The 18,537-nt window shown below is 36.4% G+C and overlaps 2 protein-coding genes and 1 long non-coding RNA gene across 3 annotated transcripts; 1 reads left to right on the top strand and 2 right to left on the bottom strand.

The window, feature by feature from the left end:
- Positions 1–160: 160 nt before the first annotated feature.
- LOC126910871 (uncharacterized) lies at positions 161–2,720 on the top strand. The gene is made up of 2 exons (XR_007705456.1): positions 161–1,475; positions 2,397–2,720. It is a non-coding gene; the product is annotated as an uncharacterized LOC126910871 (long non-coding RNA).
- On the bottom strand, positions 2,701–8,529 carry LOC118266368 (uncharacterized). The gene is made up of 8 exons (XM_035579789.2): positions 8,184–8,529; positions 7,861–8,097; positions 6,948–7,476; positions 6,655–6,830; positions 6,006–6,128; positions 5,455–5,597; positions 4,812–4,983; positions 2,701–3,754 (listed from the first exon to the last, which is right to left on the bottom strand). Exons 1-8 carry the CDS (start codon positions 8,292–8,294, stop codon positions 3,641–3,643), a joined length of 1,605 nt encoding a protein of 534 aa, XP_035435682.2. The 5' UTR covers positions 8,295–8,529; the 3' UTR covers positions 2,701–3,640.
- Positions 8,530–9,187: 658 nt separating this feature from the next.
- LOC118265747 (polyadenylate-binding protein 2) lies at positions 9,188–18,348 on the bottom strand. Its single transcript, XM_035578860.2, has 7 exons — positions 18,151–18,348; positions 17,926–18,076; positions 13,700–13,847; positions 12,448–12,580; positions 12,035–12,164; positions 11,634–11,770; positions 9,188–10,488 (listed from the first exon to the last, which is right to left on the bottom strand). Exons 2-7 carry the CDS (start codon positions 18,016–18,018, stop codon positions 10,452–10,454), a joined length of 678 nt encoding a protein of 225 aa, XP_035434753.1. The 5' UTR covers positions 18,019–18,076; positions 18,151–18,348; the 3' UTR covers positions 9,188–10,451.
- Positions 18,349–18,537: the final 189 nt, after the last annotated feature.

The raw sequence follows: 18,537 nt of genomic DNA, 5'->3' as shown, positions 1-18,537 counted from the left end.
CCGACAATGGAATTTTCCTAAACTCTTCAAAAGATAAGTACATATTTTGTTGCGTAACAATAATGCAATAAGTGTAAATATTGCGCAATACTTGAAATCATTACGCAACAACGTTGCATATAACAGACTGCGATCGGGGGATGAGCCACACTCACCACCACGAGTTTACGCAAGTCACATTGCATCTAACGCTATACCAGCTCTACCTACATACTCTACTAACCGCTACGAAGATCCGTTGTGTGTTTCAGAAGTTGGAGTCCCAGAACATGGAGACAGCAGTGCTCGTAGCAGTGCCCAGCCGTGGGCAGCCGAGTGCTGAGACTGCAGCTCTAGACGTGAGCACAGGAGTGGAAGCTGATGCAAGATGTTCTCGCTGCAGGGGCCGCTCGAGAGATCGATCTGTGAGTCGAGGTCGATCGCGGGGTAGGTCCAGAGGACGCTCCAGGGGTAAATCTCGCAGCCGCTCCAGGGGCAAATCTCGTGGCCGCTCTAGGGGCAGATCTCGTGGCCGCTCTAGGGGCAGATCTCGTGGCCGTTCCAGGGGTAGATCCCGCGGTCGCTCTCGAGGAAGATCCCGTGGCCATTCTAGAGGAAGATCCCGTGGCCATTCTAGAGGCAGATCTCGTGGCCATTCTAGAGGCAGATCTCGTGGCCATTCTAGAGGCAGATCTCGTGGCCATTCTAGGGGAAGATCCCGTGGCCACTCCAGGGGTAGATCCCGTAGCCATTCCAGAGGTAGATCTGCAGGACCATCAAACAGCATGGATCGTGGATGTGGCAAAGAAAAATATCACGATTGCTGTAAGCATACGCAGAGAGGAAGAGCAAGAAAAGAGTCGAGGCAGCATTGCAGACACCATTCAAGAGGGAAATCTAGGGGTCACTCTAGAGGACGATCTAGGAGTCATTCTAGAGACCACTGCAGTGGGAAATGTAGAGGCCACTAGACTAATATTAATGTCGTGGTCGTGGTACTAAGATAAACCAGGAAAATAACTGAAAAAAAAAACAAAAAAAATACAAAATGCCAAAAATACGTAGCGTTAGGGACATGGGGTGCGTGCAGAGAACCTCCTCGCGTGCTCGGCGGCTGCTGGTCCCCCGCGGATGTGTCCGGGGGGAGGGCAGCTGGCGGGCCGGTGCACCCTGGGCACGGACAGGCATCTCTCGTGGTGGAGCGATACTTGTCTGTGGCGAATTTCTGCATTTATTTTCAAAGAATTCCTAGATAAGCCAATAATTTTTGCAATCCTTATATATACTATTACATACAAACATACATAGATTAATTTCACGTATATAATAATTACAAATACATGATACCTAAAGAATTAAAGTTGTTTAATCGGAATTATTATTCATAGTAGGCAGGTACGATCGACTGCTTGGTAAAATAGCCGTGTCGCAAAACAATATACTTTTATGTAAGAATGTCCATTCAAAGAATTCATTCGGAAATTGTTGATATTCATGTAAGTATTAAGTACCAACTCTCTTTTTTTTCACTATTTGCGTTATTAATCCCATGTAATGGAGGGTGAGCCTATTGCCATATTCCGGATACAATTCCAGACTCCGTGCTACTACTGAGAAATTTTCGCAAAACGCATCAGTACTTTGCCAGACCCGGGAATTGAACCCAAGACCCTTAATCAATGACAGTATATTAGTATTAAGTAGAAAGGAAAACGTATCATTGTCAGTAATTTTATTTATTACTAGCTACTTCCGCGCGGTTTCACCTGCTCTGCTCGGTTCCTATTGATCGTAGCGTGATGATTTATAGCCTATAACCTTCCTCGATAAATGCGCTATCCTACACAAAAACAATTATTCAAATCGGACCAGTAGTTCCTGAGATTAGCGCGTTCAAACAAACAATCAAACAAACAAACTCTTCAGCTTTATAATATTATAATATATTATAATATTAATATATTAGTATAGATTTATTACTAGCTACTTCCGCGCGGTTTCACCCGCTCTGCTCGGTTCCTATTGATTGTAGCGTGATGATTTATAGCCTATAACCTTCCTCGATAAATGCGCTATCCTACACAAAAATAATTATTCAAATCGGACCAGTAGTTCCTGAGATTAGCGTGTTCAAACAAACAAACAATCAAACAAACAAACTCTTCAGCTTTATAATATTAGTATAGAAGTATAGATTGAGCAGTACTGTGCTAAGCAAAGGATTTCGGGTTCCATATTTAGTACAGCCAATGGACTTACCAATTTAGTAGGATTTCAACATGCAATATAGCACTCTATTTTGGTAAATAACGAGTGCAATGGTAGATATAGTTTTCTTTATGCAATTACGGACACGTAACGTATTTGTCAAATATTTTTAGTTTCGTTTCGGGAACATAATAACATTTTCGTTACAGGGGGTCTATGCGCTCGCTATATACGTCCACTATTTCACTGCAGGGAGTCTCAAGACCCACACTAAGCGGTACACTGTAAAGCTGGGTCACTTGCGCGAACTCATAGACGACCCTTATGTTCGAGACCCTTTGAGGTTTGTCCCTACAAGAAGGTGGCTTCCTAAAGGCGAAGCCCCTTACCCCGGCTACTGCAGAGCCCCTGGCAGTGAGGTCTGTGTCCCAACCCTATGCAACTGCGACAAACTACGAGATCGTTGGAACATGATAAACATAAATAAACAGAGACAGAATAAAACAAAATAAATTGTAGACTCAGATAGCGTTCATCGTTATTTTATTAAAAAATAATCTTATACAGCCTTCTAGAATAAAGTTTGAAGTGCGCATACATTTGTCTTGTATAATTTGTGTTGTTTAGTTTACAAAATATTTATATTGATACAGCATAAAAGTATAAAAAGTGTGATTATAATACTTATGGCTATATTTTTATATGTGAAGGAGAAATTGTTGTTTATAAAGCGTATTATCTAACATGTATAAAGTAACAAAAAAGTTGGAAAGGCAATAAATACAATTTGCCAGTTTACAGCTAAATATTCGATACACCAGATGTTTTCTGAGTTCGTCTCACAATCTTCTTGGTTTCAAGCTAAATACCTACGAACGTACATAATTATTGTTGGTATATGATGAGTAAGTAGTTTAGTTAAGCAAATAGACATTCGATTAAAGAAAACAAACTCGTAATTTCTTCCTAAAAATAGCATCTTTTTGAGCACGACTGGATGGCGCTACTAATGAAGTGTTAGGGCATTTCAACCATTCAAAGCTGCCAAAAGTTAACATTGAGAAATAAATACATTTGTCAAGGACCCATAATAATATCTGGTCGCAAAGTCTGGCATTCCTAAAAAAATAAGTGTCAAGATAATTTCATGTGTATTTCTAAGAGATAAGTCAAAAAATCGTATCAACTGTTAAAAAACCACCTGTCCTTTAATTTCTGAGAACATACTTTCACAAAGTTGTGATGCGGCGCTATCACACGATTATATCCCTTATTTCTTTGTCGACATAGTACACATTGCTATGAATTACAAAAGAATTGATTCAAGCCAATCAACAAATCAGCCTACCACAATAAAGGATGCTAAGCGACAGTATACTGTTACAGAACTATCAACCTAATTCCTTTCATCACATAGTATATATTTGAGTGGTTATACACTAGTTATAATAGTTCAGTATGAGAGAATGTCATGCATGGCGTATCTCCACGTCCAGTTTCTGGCTAGAGCTTCGAAGCGAGGTCGGTCCCGTACGTACATTTCTCCTAACTCTGGTTCCATGCAAACCTGGGGAAGATTATGTTTAAATTAGATAACAGTTTATTATCACTACATAGTATAAAACAAAGTCGCTTTCTCTGTCCCTATGTCCCTTTGTATACTTGAATCTTTAAAACTACGCAACGGATTTTGATGCGGTTTTTTTAATAGATAGAGTGATTCAAGAGAAATGATTATGTATATAATACATGCATAATATATCACCATTGCACCCATGGAAAGCTGGGGCGAATTATCATTTTAACACTTCGCCTTTTATCCACTAAAGGAGTAGTTACATCTACACATATGTATACCTAGTAAGGTTAGGTATCAGTCACTATTCCAATTACCCATTAGGCACAATTCCAGGCTTCTTGCACTAGAGAATTTCACAAATGGAAAATACAATAACACTTAAACCGACACAGGACTCGAAAACTATGCTTAACCACCGATATAACCAGTATATGGGTAGAGTATACGGACGGTCCATCATTACAAATGTACTGGTACCATGGATATAGAAGATACATCAGGATCCTATAAATATTCCTTGACTCTCCACTCCCCAAGCCGCCGACTAAACGGTCCTTTTAAAAGGCTATCTCCTTTTTATTTAAATGTAGAAATAATCCTCTTTGTAGGCATTGGAATACTAATTTAACTGATAACAATATTTAACTTGCTTATACAAAAATAGACTTTAAACATCGGATATAAGGTCTATAATGGAGTAAGACATGGAGATTGAAGTTTAAGTGTGGGAGAGCCATGCTTCGGCACGAATGCCTGCTCGACCGGAGTGATACCACGGCCTCACATAAAACCGACGTGAAACAACGCTTGCGTTGTGTTTCGTTGTGTGAGTGAGGTTACCGAAGGTCCAATTCCCCCCTTCCCAATCTTCCCCATCCCCGATTCCCGAACAACAACCCTTAAATTCCTAACTCCCAAAAAGCCGGCAACGCACTTGTAACGCCTCTGGTGTGGGCGGCGGCGATTGCCTACCATCAGATAATACGTCTGCTCGATTACCGGCGTGTTTCATAAAAAAAAGGTCAGGAATTAGAAGACTACTTACCGCAGTATAGGGGTCGGTGAGCAGGCTCTGTATGGAGATGAGCACCTTGCTGATGGTGAGTGCGAGCGACCAGTTGTGGTGCACCGAGTCGATGCCCACGTCGCCGTGCCGCGAGATATTCGGGTGTAGTATGCGGGTCAGAAACCTCACCACCGGCGGGCTCATTGGGTACCTGGTACATTAAACGGTTATTTTAATATTGCTTTGTTGTTTTTAAGAATTAATTGTATGTGTACTGCATTGTTTAGCTTGCTGTAAACTGAAAAAATGACTTATTTTTAACGACTCGCGATTTTTTTTATAGTTGTCCTTATCTTAACTGCTTGGAGGGTTGCTAGAGACAGAGTACAATGGAAATTGTTAGAGGAAGCTTTTGTTAAAAGGCACACTGAACCCAGAGATATTTTATACCTAAAGACAACCATATTGCAAAAGAAAGAAGAAATCAGTTGATGATAAGAGGCTTATCATTATTATATAACTGCTTAGAGAAGTGTGTTAAGGACTGGTTTCATGAGAAACTTGAAACTTTGGTTTTTAGCAAAATATAGCTTAACTTTCTACACAAAAATCAGGTTAGTCAGTCATTGAGGACAAATTACATAGATTATTACATTATAATATTTCCACGATATGTACTCACGCATATGGCACTTGTATGTAGAGATAGAAGACTCCTCCCTCGTAGGGGGACCCTATAGGTCCGGTGACGCTCGCCTGCCAGTGGCAACATTTGGGGTCCAGGGGGGTCGCCGCTATACCTTCCGGGGGATCGTTGCGCAACATCTGGATACCAAATATTTAATACTTAAAAATACATATAGTAGACATAGCTTGGATTCTAGAATGAGTGGAAGCATATATAACACTAGCTACTTCCGCGCAGTTTCACCCGCTCTGCTCGGCTCCTATTGGTCATAGCGTGATATTTTATAGCCTATAGCCTTCCTTGATAAATGCACTATTCAACACAAAAAGAATTATTCAAATCGGACCAGTAGTTCTGGAGATTAGCGCGTTCAAACATACAAACAATCAAACAAACAAACTCTTCAGCTTTATAATATTAGTATAGATTTATAATATTAGTATAGATTAGGAAGTAAAGATGTAAACGACAGGAATATTCCCTTTTTTTTAAACGTTGATAAGTCTGCGTTTGGCTACCAGGTATTAATTTATTCCCTAATGTACCTTGAGTTCAATCCTCAGTCGGTTCCGACGCCAGGCGTTCTCTTCCCCGGCGGGCTGCGCCTGCACACACATCTGTACCAAACAGTTGCGGCAGAAACACGACTCCACCAAGCACTGGTATTTCTGAAACAAAACAGGAATGTATTCTATGAAAACTGTGGTGTGAAAGAAGTGTACCTAATGTAAGAGAAGTTGAGAAAAATTGTCTGAAATGTTTGTACTCGGATAACTTCTAAACAACTGCTAGGGAGTGGAATTCTTTGTCAGAGTCTGTTTCCTGAAGAGTATAACCTGGGTATCTCCAAAGCCCGGGTGAATAAGTTGCTTATGGGCAGACGAGCTCCATCGTAGGCCGTACCATCACTTGCCATCAGGCGAAATTTTTTTTTCTTCTCTCGTCTTGGGCGAGGCGAGAGGGAGTGTCAGACTCTTACTGACTAAAAACTACCCCGTTCCTACTCCTGCTTTTCGAGCCAGAGCCCCAGTAAACCCGCTAGGTAGTCCACAGCTCCGGATCAGGCATCAACCCTACTGGGCCCCATCTGTGGTGTGCCAACAAGTGAGATAGCGGCAAAACTTCGACCCATCAAGTTTAAATGTAATGTAAAACTGCATCAAATATGTAATTGAGGAGTTTGGTGAGGTGTACCTTATGCCAGTCGATGTTGGCGAGTAGCGGGCGGTAGAGCGGGAACCGTTTGTTGGTGAAGGTGGCCCAGCGCGGCGGGGACACGCGCGCGCGCACCAGGCGCCACCACCGCCCGCACACGCACGCGCACGCGCACAGGGACAGGTCGTCTAGGTAGCTGAAGATGCATAGCAGCACTGCAATGGAAAGAACAGTTACCTAGTCAACCCATTTAAGTGTGGGAGAGACATGCTTCGGCACGAATGGGCCGGCTCGACTCTTGTTAAATACAATAAAACTATTGAAAACACTACCTTCAGACGGCAACTGCTCCACCAGTCCCGGCGCTAGATTATCTGGTGGTCTGGGCGTGGAAAGTGCTTGTAACGAGCGCGCTAGGCAGGGCGGATGCGGTGGCGGGCCGAGCCCAGCCGAGTCATCACGAGCCGGCGGCTCACCAGCGCGACCTGCGCCAGCTGAGGGTCCTCCAGCAGGACCTGGATCTGCGTGAGACGGCCCATCATTGCGAGGACCTCCGTCATTCCGCGGAGGCATATCATTGCGAGGCGGGCCATCATTCCGAGGTGGTCCATCATTGCGAGGCGGCCCATCATTCCGAGATGGACCATCATTCCTGGGTGGCCCATCATTGCGTGGCACTCCGTCATTTCGTGGTGCATCAGGTCGCGACGGTCCCTCAGGCCACATGCGTCCATCCCCTCTCCCCGCGCCGCCGCCGTTACCTCCCACCCCGCTACAGTTACCACTGCTACTTGCGCCGGCGCCGGAGTTGCTGGCTCGACTTGCTTCATCTTCTGGGCTAGTTTCACTGTCCAGTGAACTCTGAAAGAACAATATTATCAATGATACTAATTGTTGATACTTAAGTAATAGGTTCAAGAATCATAAATGTGATTGTTTTGATTAGGAAAGAAGTTTGGGTAGTCAATCATGTGTTAAGGATGAAACTTCTATAAGATTCTTGAGAGAATCTTAATTAGATTTTAAATTTTCTAGCAACAGGTGCGAGTATCAAACATGGTTTCAGAACCAAAACAGTTTGATATCCGTCTCGCCTTCTTTATTTTTGATTAAATTAGTGTGTATATTTAGTTTTAGTTTTCCTGTTAACTCTTAGAAGTGAGTTGAAGAGTCTCTTTGTAAACAAAGCACCTAGTTATCAATTTATCATCTGTGGCTAGTTGTTTGTTTGTACATTATACTTACTCTATAATACCACCAAGAGGGCACAGTGCAGGCTCTGTTCACTTTGCGTTCAGAGCTGTAATTCAAGTCCGAAGGCTCGTCGTTCCCCGAGTCGCCGTCATCTGTCTTCTCACTATAGAAATATGATGAAGGCAAGTACGACGGAAAGTCTGGGAATAGAAAAGCATGGCAAGTTACGCAAACCGGCTCCCCAAAACTAGGGCCATAGTAACCATTGCACACGTGACATGTTGAATTCTGTAACAAAAACATTATTGATGCTGTCATAACAGAACTTACGTTATACTATTTATTGCTTGTACATCTATTTATGGCTTACGTACATCAAATTCAAAGTCAAGGGGCGGTTCACTTGGAGGTGTACAAGTCAGCTTATCCCCATTTTCTTCTAGCTTCTTCATAAATTGGAAAAATTCGGGTGTCATTGCAAACATGTTTACACTTCTTCAACTCACAAAAAGGAAATACTTCACATAACAAAAACTATGAAGAAACGATCATATGAGTAGTTTCAATGAAGGTAAGTTCCAGATTTCTGTATCTTTACACAATTTCTTCTCGAATAAGAGTAGATTTTATGCTGATTTACCATCAGAAATTATAGAAAAGAATCAAATCAAAGCATGAAATGTGAAATCAATCAGGCTAATGTCAATTTTGTGATGTGAAAGGTTTGACAGTTAGGTACTACAATTAGTTTGACACTGACAGTAGAGTAATTAATTGCCAGTAGTAAATATTATCTCTTTAAACAAATAATGGTATCTGAAATATTTTCTGAACGAAAGCTTTTTGCCACGAAAATGTTCAGTACAGTGAATAGGGATCGAGAGGTGAATAGGGACAGAAGAGTGGTGAATAGATAGTATGAAGAATTTCCCTATACCTATTCACCTCTTTTTTGTCCCTATTCACCCCGTTTTATGGTTGTTTTTTACGATTACAAAAACTGGGTGAAATGATACTTTACGAAGACCCCGCGATTGAAGGGCTGCGGATGTTGGATAAAGAAAAAATATTGCTTTATTTAATCATTTCCTATTCTCACATGGTTTCACACGGCTTCTATTGATAATATGCGTAGTGTGATGTATGTATAGCCGGTAATTTGATATTTTCTTTACCACTCTGTCAATGTAACAGCCAATGTGACTTTTTGTATAGGTAAAAAAGTGCAATGATATTGTTTGCACCAACGTTGTTGCATGTTTCTATATCAAGCGTTTATATTAATTTATTGTGAATAAAGTTTAGTCAAATGTGTTAGGTGAAAATGAGCTTTGTTTCGCTATTTAGTGTCAGGGTATGATTTAAATAAAACAACAGCTCCGTTCTTAAAATTATTCTTAAATTATTTTCATTTCATTTTTCTCCTTTCACTTGTTTCTTTCGAGCTTTTCAAAGTGCAATTTTACCTTTTTTTTAGAAAACGAAACAATTATTATACAGGCATGTATTATAAATGTTCATACGTGTACATTGTACTTTACAATAAGAAGAATAAATACGAATTACAATTAGTATACATACCAAATAAAAGCAACCAAATTTTTTAATTTCTAATACTTCAATAATATTTTAAATACTATTGTAATATTTTAAAATATAAACAATAATCTGGACGAATACAAACTAATACTATCACGAAAACATTATCATACACAAACATTGAGATGAAATAACAAAACACAATGTAGATACAGTCACAAATTATAGTAATTCTGAAACAAGTGAAAATGTAACTAACTATGTCAATACATGATATTAGAAACAAATTATTTAATTTCTGTAAAGTCCTATGTTAGCGTTTCGTAATATAACTATTCCTAGAGGCAGGCGCGAGGCGGCGCGATCCATGCACGTTGGTGGGAACACTGCACGACAATGTTGCACGTACATTCGATATGATCACCGATCATTACATTTCTAAAATACTTCATACTGCGAATTAACTGTATACTAGCATTCCTAACAGCCTTGTGGCACTCACAATAGCTACAATATGACCCTTACTTCACTAAACACCTAAACTGCGATATGAACAATGATTACCAAAATACTATATGTATTCACAAAAATTATGACATCTTCAAGGCAAATATAATACAAAACCAGAATCAAAGACGACATTTCAACCTTATCTAAGTGTAGGTACAGAATCAAACATACAGCCGATCAGCAGTGGAAGTTTACATGGTATATTTTCAATATCTATATCCTAGACTACTTACTCTATGCACTTCCCTATAATCGAGTCCTATGAAGTATTTTTTGTTCACAATCAAAACAGCACATTTTCAAAACAGTCACTTCATGTCAGTAATTTTATACAAATAAAAATAAAATTCATATTTCCTTAACGCGATCCGTCATAATACACCGGAGTCCGTATATTTTCCTTACCTACATAATCGTAACAGACGACGTTTAGAAAGTAAAGGTAAAAGGTAGAGCTAGAGTCCAGTGGCGCAGGGCGCGGGCGAGCAGCTATAGTCAGGTCGACGTCCCGGCGTCCACACACTAACTTAGCTATACCGCACACTCGCACAAAGCTACCGCGCGGCGGCGGGGGCGCCCCCCCTCTACCGCACTCAGTACGGAGAGTAATACATGCCGCGCCTGTAACCTCTGCAAACAAGGCACGCCGTTAGTCACTACAGCTACACGCTACACGTTACAGCTACCAGCTACCGCTACGCGATGCGCGCTACGCACTGCCATGCAAGCTACGTATACGACCAAGGAGAAGGGCGCCGCATTGAAAATGCTCAAGTTTTCTATTACAAACTTTATTTGTAAAAAGTGTGTATAAATATTGTCTTTCTTTTGATCAATTTACAACAGTTTGTACCGAAAATAACAACAGTGTCTACTGTCTACAGAGATTTTTGCGCAAGATGCCACCTCTAATTTTGTGTCAACATTAAACTGACAAAATCCTTCCACTTCTAAATCAATAAAACAGAAGTGGACAGGGGAGCAACGAAGTGACATCCTCACAATGTACCATAGAAATTGAGGTAATTTGCAACTGTTAGTTTAATACAATGCTAAGATTCGTTTTTTGTCTTTCATTTGACATTATGTGTACTTCTTTCAATTATACTGATTAAGGAGGAGCCTTAAATAATTCCAGACTTGCCAATTATACATAACATTTGATTTATTGATGATGAGAATAACAATAATAAAACATTTCGAGTAGTTTATAAAAAGTTTTGGTGTTGTTTATATATATCCAAAAAATGGGTGGAGATGATTTGAAAACTAAATGACAAACAAAAATATGTATCCCACTTGTTAAGAACTAAAAATAAATAAAAAACCTAACAACAAAAATACTAACATAAAATTCTGGACTTTAACTATTTACTCTTGTCATAAAATATATGCAACAAAGATTATCAAAATAATTACAGAAGCAAGCATGCTTAACAAACTGTGCCGGAGAGCATGACAAAAAGTAGTTATTTAAAGTAAAATTTTATGTGAGTATTTATTTTGGCGACTTTAACAATGACATATTTTCATTTGATGTTTAAAACATATTTTTTGCAAACTTTCTTTCAAGTCTTTGGAAATAGTTTAAAATACAATATCTATTCTGAAGGCTCATACAAGGACAATTTATCATTTTAGTACAAAGATAGCAAAGCTACAACACTGGGGAGTGTTGTTCACAAGATTTTTATGTTGCTGTAACAGTTGCAAATTATGTAACAGAATAAAACCACAGAAGTTGAAGATGTAGACAGTGTTAATATGGATTGTACCTGCCGCGGCGCACGGGCCGGTAGCCCGAGTAGTACGGTGAGAAGCCCCCGCGGAACGAGCGGCCGCGGCCTCGCATGGCGCGCGGCGGCCGGTTCGTCGTCGACAAGCCTGGCTTGTTCGTGCGCTTCGGCATCACCTAAACATATAAAACATAAATAATTAACAATTGAATTTGTTACCCAAATGTTAAGAAGATTTTCATAAAGAGCAAATTAAACTGATAACTTTGATTAGGAACTATAAACTTCTCTCAGCGAAACAAAAATGGGAGTTCAGTAAGCGAAAAAATTAATCTCAATCTGTTTTAAAAATGGAGGAGCTTGCAATTACAAATGAACATTTAAAAATAATATTCTGATATCAAGACTGGTTTATCTTATGAATTAAAATGGTAACTCACCTTAATTTGCCGCCCTCTAAATAACGATTCGTCCATAGCCATTGCTGTCTGGACACTGTCTTTGTCCCCAAATTCTATGTAGGCGAATCCTTTAGGATGGCCATCAAACTTATTACATAATATCGTAACCCTGGAATTAATAATATTTTAATTAGTTAACATAATAAACTGTAACATTTAATTAATGAAATTACGAACGCCATTTAGATTTAATAGGCTCACCCCCTATTACAAGGGACTTATAACACAAATGTGGTGCAAAGTGGGTGTACTTTGTACAATGCCATTAAGTGCCGTAATGTGCAGGTGCACCGCTGCCTACCACTTTGGGGATAAAAGGCGTGACGCTAAAGCTATTGCCAATTTAATATTTAGTCCTATCAATATTTAAAGTATTTTTAATGAATGCTTACCTATTAATAGATCCACATCCGTGGAAGTGCTGTTCTAGCTCCTCAGCAGTGGCGCCGTAGTCCACGTTGCCGACGTACACTGATCTGTTATCTGCCTCTATCTTCTCCTCGATGGACATGTTTAATGGACTTGCTGTGATAAGAAGAAAAATGGAAAATTTAGAATACATTCAATTTGTTAAAGTACAACACATTTGTTATGAATCGAAAGTAAACTAGCGACACTTATGGAGTATGGCTACGAGAAAATAATTTGGAAAAACTTCTTTTTGTTCATGGTATTTTACTTCTCAACATGAATAATTACCATGTGGTTAAAAAAACATTGGTAAAGTTCTCTGTAATTATGCCTGTATGCCAATTGAATTAAGACTTTTTATACCCACACTCCTAGGCTATCGCGTCTTCTACAGTATACAGTATGGTGACATTTACATATGCGTCAAATTGTCGAAGTGAATATTACAGTTAAGATATATCTAGAGCACTTAAAAAACGATGATTTACTTTAAATTCTTATGTAAATGAACACTTAAAATATATTATACCAGACCTTTTACATCTGTGCAAAAATAAAGCAAGGATATATTAGTGTAAGTTAAAAAGATTATTCTGTAAATTCTAATGTTCACAGGAGCCCTTTAAAACAAATCCGACGCATATAGAAATGTTGTAAATATGAACATTTATCATGCAAAACATTTTATATATTTTTTTCTCAGAGGACCTTGGTATACCAGAACATATTATGAAGATTACCAGAATATTGATCCATTATAATTTTAAGCAAGACCTTTGGATAAAAAAACATTAAGAGCAGAGGCTTACTAGCAACTTTCAAATTAATATTCAGAACATGTTTGGGAGATAAGAGTTTTGGAGGAACCTAATTTAAGAACTATATTGATAATTCATTATTAAGTACTATACTGTAAACACTATTGTACCCATTTGCTGAAAGAGAGTAACAAAACTATCTTCCTAACACTTTATCCTGACTGAGTTGCATGATGCATTGATTCAATTGAACCAAATGCATGTTAATTTAATTACAATATACACACTAAAAAATTACATGTTTAAAAACAATGTTATTTTCACTGAGATGCTTAAAACAAGTGTAAAAAAACACCATGCAACTCAAAGAGGACAAAACCTACTGCTAAACTACTGTTGAATGACAAAAAAGGGTTGATGTTAGTCTATGTGTATCGGCTGAGCAGTTAATGATAAATATATAAAGAGTACTTACTGAGTCCTGGTGGGCTACCCATACTCATCTGCTTGTCCACCTCAGTCTGCATTTGTTTTAGTTTTTCGGCCTCCTCTTCCATTTCCCGCACACGGGCTTTGATTGCCGCCAAATCTGGCACTTCACTACCAGCAGCTTCATCACCACCCTTTTGCATTGTGGATAATATAATTTAATATATTAAAATCACTTAAATTACTCTACTATTATTTCAGTAGCAACAAGAGTACACTGTATTAAATTCACAGGACACTAAGGATATCACTGGGACTTGTTGACCACTTGAAGTGCAACTGTTGAATGACCATTCTATACAAAATCCTGTGATATTTATACCCTGGAGCACTAATGACCCATTCATTAGAATGAGAGTTAAAATTTTAAATGAAAATTATTACAATAGATATTTAATTTGTTTTTGGAATAGATAACAATTTAGTATTTGGGACCTAATTAAGTAATTACCTATTGTTGGTATTATTGGCACATATTAAGTTATGATTTGATTAGCATGGTATTATTGTCACAAAATACCATGATTAACACTATTACTTGCAATATCTATTAGATCATAATACTTAATTATGATCTTCATTAAATTATAGATATCCATTACAATATTATGTATGATCATGTTATTTCTTATTGGCATACAATACATAGCATGGTATTATTGGCCCATAATATTAAGTTATGATATGAATATGATCTTCATTTCATGATAGAAATTAATTTCAATATCATGTTTAATCATATAGGTACATGATCATACATAATATTGTAATGGATATCTATAATTTAATGAAGATCATAATTAAGTATTATGATCTAATAGATATTGCAAGTAATAGTGTTAATCATGGTATTTTGTGACAATAATACCATGCTAATCAAATCATAACTTAATATGTGCCAATAATACCAACAATAGGTAATTACTTAATTAGGTCCCAAATACTAAATTGTTATCTATTCCAAAACAGATTAAATATTTAATATATCCATCAGATATCTATAAGATCATTATAATTATGATCTTCATTATAAGATAGATACTCATTACAATATTATGTTTGATTGTGTACCTTTAATTATTTCTTATTGGTATTGTATTATAGGCATACATGCACACAGTATTATATCCATCAGATATCTATAAGATCATAATAATTATGATCTTCATTACATGATACATAGTTTATGTTTGATTATGTATCTATTTTGTTAGCATGGTATTATTGGCATATAACATTAAGTTAAGATGTGATTATAATCTTCATTTTAAGATAGAAATATAGGTCACAATATCATATAAACGGTTTTTCTTTCTTTCTATAATACCATATACCCATTGTAATTTGTTGTTGACATGGTATTATTGGCATATGACACCATGATGCACACTATTATTTGCAATATTCGTAAGATCATAATTATTATGATCTTTGATAGATCGTAGCGATGTAAATAATATTCGCATTCGCGAATATTCGTTTTTAGACAATTTTTAATGCGAATATGAACATAATAAAATTTTAAGTTACAAAAAGGTAATTTCAATAGTGGAACAGGTATTCATTTCTTTTATATTTACTACAAAGCCTTATCTTCTGATTAAATTGTCTTGCAATCATCATATGTGTATATTTACTGTAATTTTCAGTGATAATTTTGGTATACTGATTAATCAACTTTTATTAGGTACAACTTACCATTAAGGAAATATGAAAGTTTAAGATCTAAGTAACTCTATTTTAACATCTCACTAAAACATGTTCTTTTGTCATCCTTTTATCAGTTTTTACATTTGAACTCAAAATAAGCATTTATTTTCAAACTAAACCAACATTTAAATAAATTTTAATTATACATACTTTACTATGCTTGGAAATCGAAGTAATAATACAAATTAACACGTTAACCGCCACGTCGGACACTGGTGACCGACGGTTAGCGGAAGATTTGCATTTAACAGCTTTCTTTTGGCAGTTAATGCTTTAAAAAAGGGTAACATTTTGGTGGAGATGGTTTACAATTGGGAATAAAGGATCAAAAGTTAATAAAATTAATAATTTATCGTAATTATTTTCTAGGAATCGCCATTTCTAAGATATTGTGGTTGAAAGAATAAGGTTTTATAATATTAAAAAAAAAAGTGAATGTTAATGAAATTCTTGGAAAATGTGTGTACATGATATTTCTCATACACACATTTTCATACTAGTGTACCTTCTAGGTCCTTTTATAACACGGTTTCTTTAGTAGGCCTAGCCAATGAACTTGTGATGAACTTTTGATGGACAATAGTTTTTTAATTGCATGGTATAATTATATTGCTTTTCAAATTCAAAAAGACTTAACACTTTCATCCCAAATTACTGTAATTTCTTGTTAGCATGTTATTATTGGTACATATGTCCCAAAAAATATGTATGCTACCATGGTGATAATATCATATTATCATGATGCACACTATTATTTGAAAATCTATCAAATAGCTTTCTAAAAGACTGACCAACAGACATACTTTTTTATTTTTTTTTATATTGTGATATTTGCTTTGATGTTCAAAAGTGCTTTCCCTGTCTATTTGAAACTAGCTACTTCCGCGCGGATTCACCCGCTCTACTCGGTTCCTATTAATCGTAGCGTGATGTTTTATGGCCTATAACCTTCCTCGATAAATTCGCTATCCAACACAAAACAATTATTCAAATCGGACCAGTAGTTGTGATTAATTGTTCAAACAAACAAACAAACAAACTCTTCAGCTTTATAATATTAGTATAGATAAATAATTTTGACTTAAGACTTATTAGATACCCATATAAAAAGATCATAATTATTATGATCTTCATTATAAGATAGATAGTCATTACAACATTATGTTTGATCAGTTATCTATTGTAATTTCTTGTTGGCATAGTATTATTGGCATAATATACCATGATGTACACTAATATATACAATATCCATAGAATATCTATAAGATCATTATGATTATAATCTTTATTACATGATAGATAGTCATTGCAATATCATGTTTGATCATGTACCTTTTGTTATTTCTTGTTAGAATGATATTATTGGCATAAGTACAATGATGCACACAGTATTATACCCATCAGATACCTATAAGATCATATTAATTATGATATTTATTGCAATATAACATTTGATCATGTACTTCTTGTAATTTCTTGTTACCATGGTATTATTGGCACATGATCCACTCTATTATTTGCACATATCGAGTTGTAATGTGATCAAATCACATAATATTAATATGATCTTATGACCAGATCATAATAATTATGATCTACATAACATGATAGATATTCATTATAATATTATGTTTGATCATGTACTTCTTGTAATTTCTTGTTAGCATAGTATTATAGCCACATAATACCATGATCCACAGTATTATTTGCAATATCTATAAGATCATAACAATTATGATCTTCATTATTTGGTAGATAGTGATATTTGATCATGTGGGTACCTATTGTAATTTCTTACTGACAGTATTATTTGCATACAATACAATAATTCACAAAGTATTATATCCATCAGATATCTATTAGATCATAATAATTATGATCTTCAATACAATATCATGTTTGATCATGTATTTCTTGTAATTTCTTGTTGCTGGTATAGGCCACATAATATTTAAGTAATGATAATGATCTTCTTTATAAAATAGAAATTCATTAGCATTAGTTTGAGTCAAGGAACTTGTTCTATTGACATACATTATTTAATTACCATGCATTTCTATAGAACCTATACTCAGCATGTTGATAAACAAATGAATAAGCATCAAGTTCCAAAGCAAAGCGATTTTATTAACGTACTTTGGGTGTTATCAGACTTCCAACTAAATCAAATTATGTTATCGATGCTACATTGTTGATTATTTGGATAAATGCCATAATACCACACAAATCATGAGCGACACTGACCCAAAACAACTAATTCCTGTGACATTTACCATTGTGTTTATATCTCCGTAAAATAACACGTACGTAAAATCCAAACTTTACAGGTTAACTTTGTAAACCAGTCGGGTAAAGGCCGATTACCGTTAATGCTTAGTAACTGTAACATTTAACATCGAAAGTAACTGTTTTCTATTCCGGCTAATGAACCGAATATTTGTACTCATCTCTAAAGACATTTATTATGCTACTTTTATCAATAGTAAAACAAGAAATACTCACTCCAAGACTATTGTCAGTCATGTTTAGGGATCCGTTCGTCCCGTCTAAATGATTGTTGTCAATCGTCTCTAAATAATCATCATTTTCTGCCATGACCACTAACTTCTTCTATCATGAATTCAACACTTCGAAATTCACACTTCACTAAATCCTGAAACAACACGTAATTAGTGAAAACTCTATTTCTGAAACAATTTTGATGATTACGAAGTTATTCTGACGTACCGGTAACCAAATCCGTTAGACTGCAAATGGCCTACTTTTAAAATACTATTCACATAGAACTCTTTAGGTCATTGGCTTTCACTTTAAAAGTGGGAATTTCATGAACATCTTATTATTCCTAAGATATTTACAGATTCGTTTCGGCCAAAATATCTAAATATTAAACGCCAAACCAAACAACTGCCAATGTGACCATTATTAAAAATTAATTGATAAATTGATAATCAATTGATAATAATAAACAATTAATTGTACTTAATGATTGATAGATGGATACGGAATAGTTTACCAGCAAGTGTATTGAAATTTTAGTAGACAGCTTAATAATTTACATTTCCCTAATAGATAAAAGTAAAAGAAAATTAAAAGTGCTGAATAACCAACATA

The sequence above is a fragment of the Spodoptera frugiperda genome, chromosome 7 (genome assembly GCF_023101765.2).
Source record: "Spodoptera frugiperda isolate SF20-4 chromosome 7, AGI-APGP_CSIRO_Sfru_2.0, whole genome shotgun sequence".
NCBI classification, from domain to species: Eukaryota; Metazoa; Arthropoda; class Insecta; order Lepidoptera; family Noctuidae; genus Spodoptera; species Spodoptera frugiperda.
Note: the sequence above shows the minus strand (reverse complement) of the source record. Positions and strands in the feature narration are given on the sequence as shown.

Coding starts and splice junctions, on each gene's coding strand:
- LOC118266368 (XM_035579789.2), bottom strand. CDS start 8,294: ATGTTTGCAATGACACCCGAATTTTTCCAATTTATGAAGAAGCTAGAA. Junction 8,098..8,183: donor CCCTTGACTTTGAATTTGAT/GTACGTAAGCCA, acceptor TTTTTGTTACAG/AATTCAACATGTCACGTGTG. Junction 3,755..4,811: donor TCACCGACCCCTATACTGCG/GTAAGTAGTCTT, acceptor AATCTTCCCCAG/GTTTGCATGGAACCAGAGTT.
- LOC118265747 (XM_035578860.2), bottom strand. CDS start 18,018: ATGGCAGAAAATGATGATTATTTAGAGACGATTGACAACAATCATTTA. Junction 13,848..17,925: donor TGACTGACAATAGTCTTGGA/GTGAGTATTTCT, acceptor ACAATGCAAAAG/GGTGGTGATGAAGCTGCTGG. Junction 10,489..11,633: donor CGGCCCGTGCGCCGCGGCAG/GTACAATCCATA, acceptor CCTTGTTTGCAG/AGGTTACAGGCGCGGCATGT.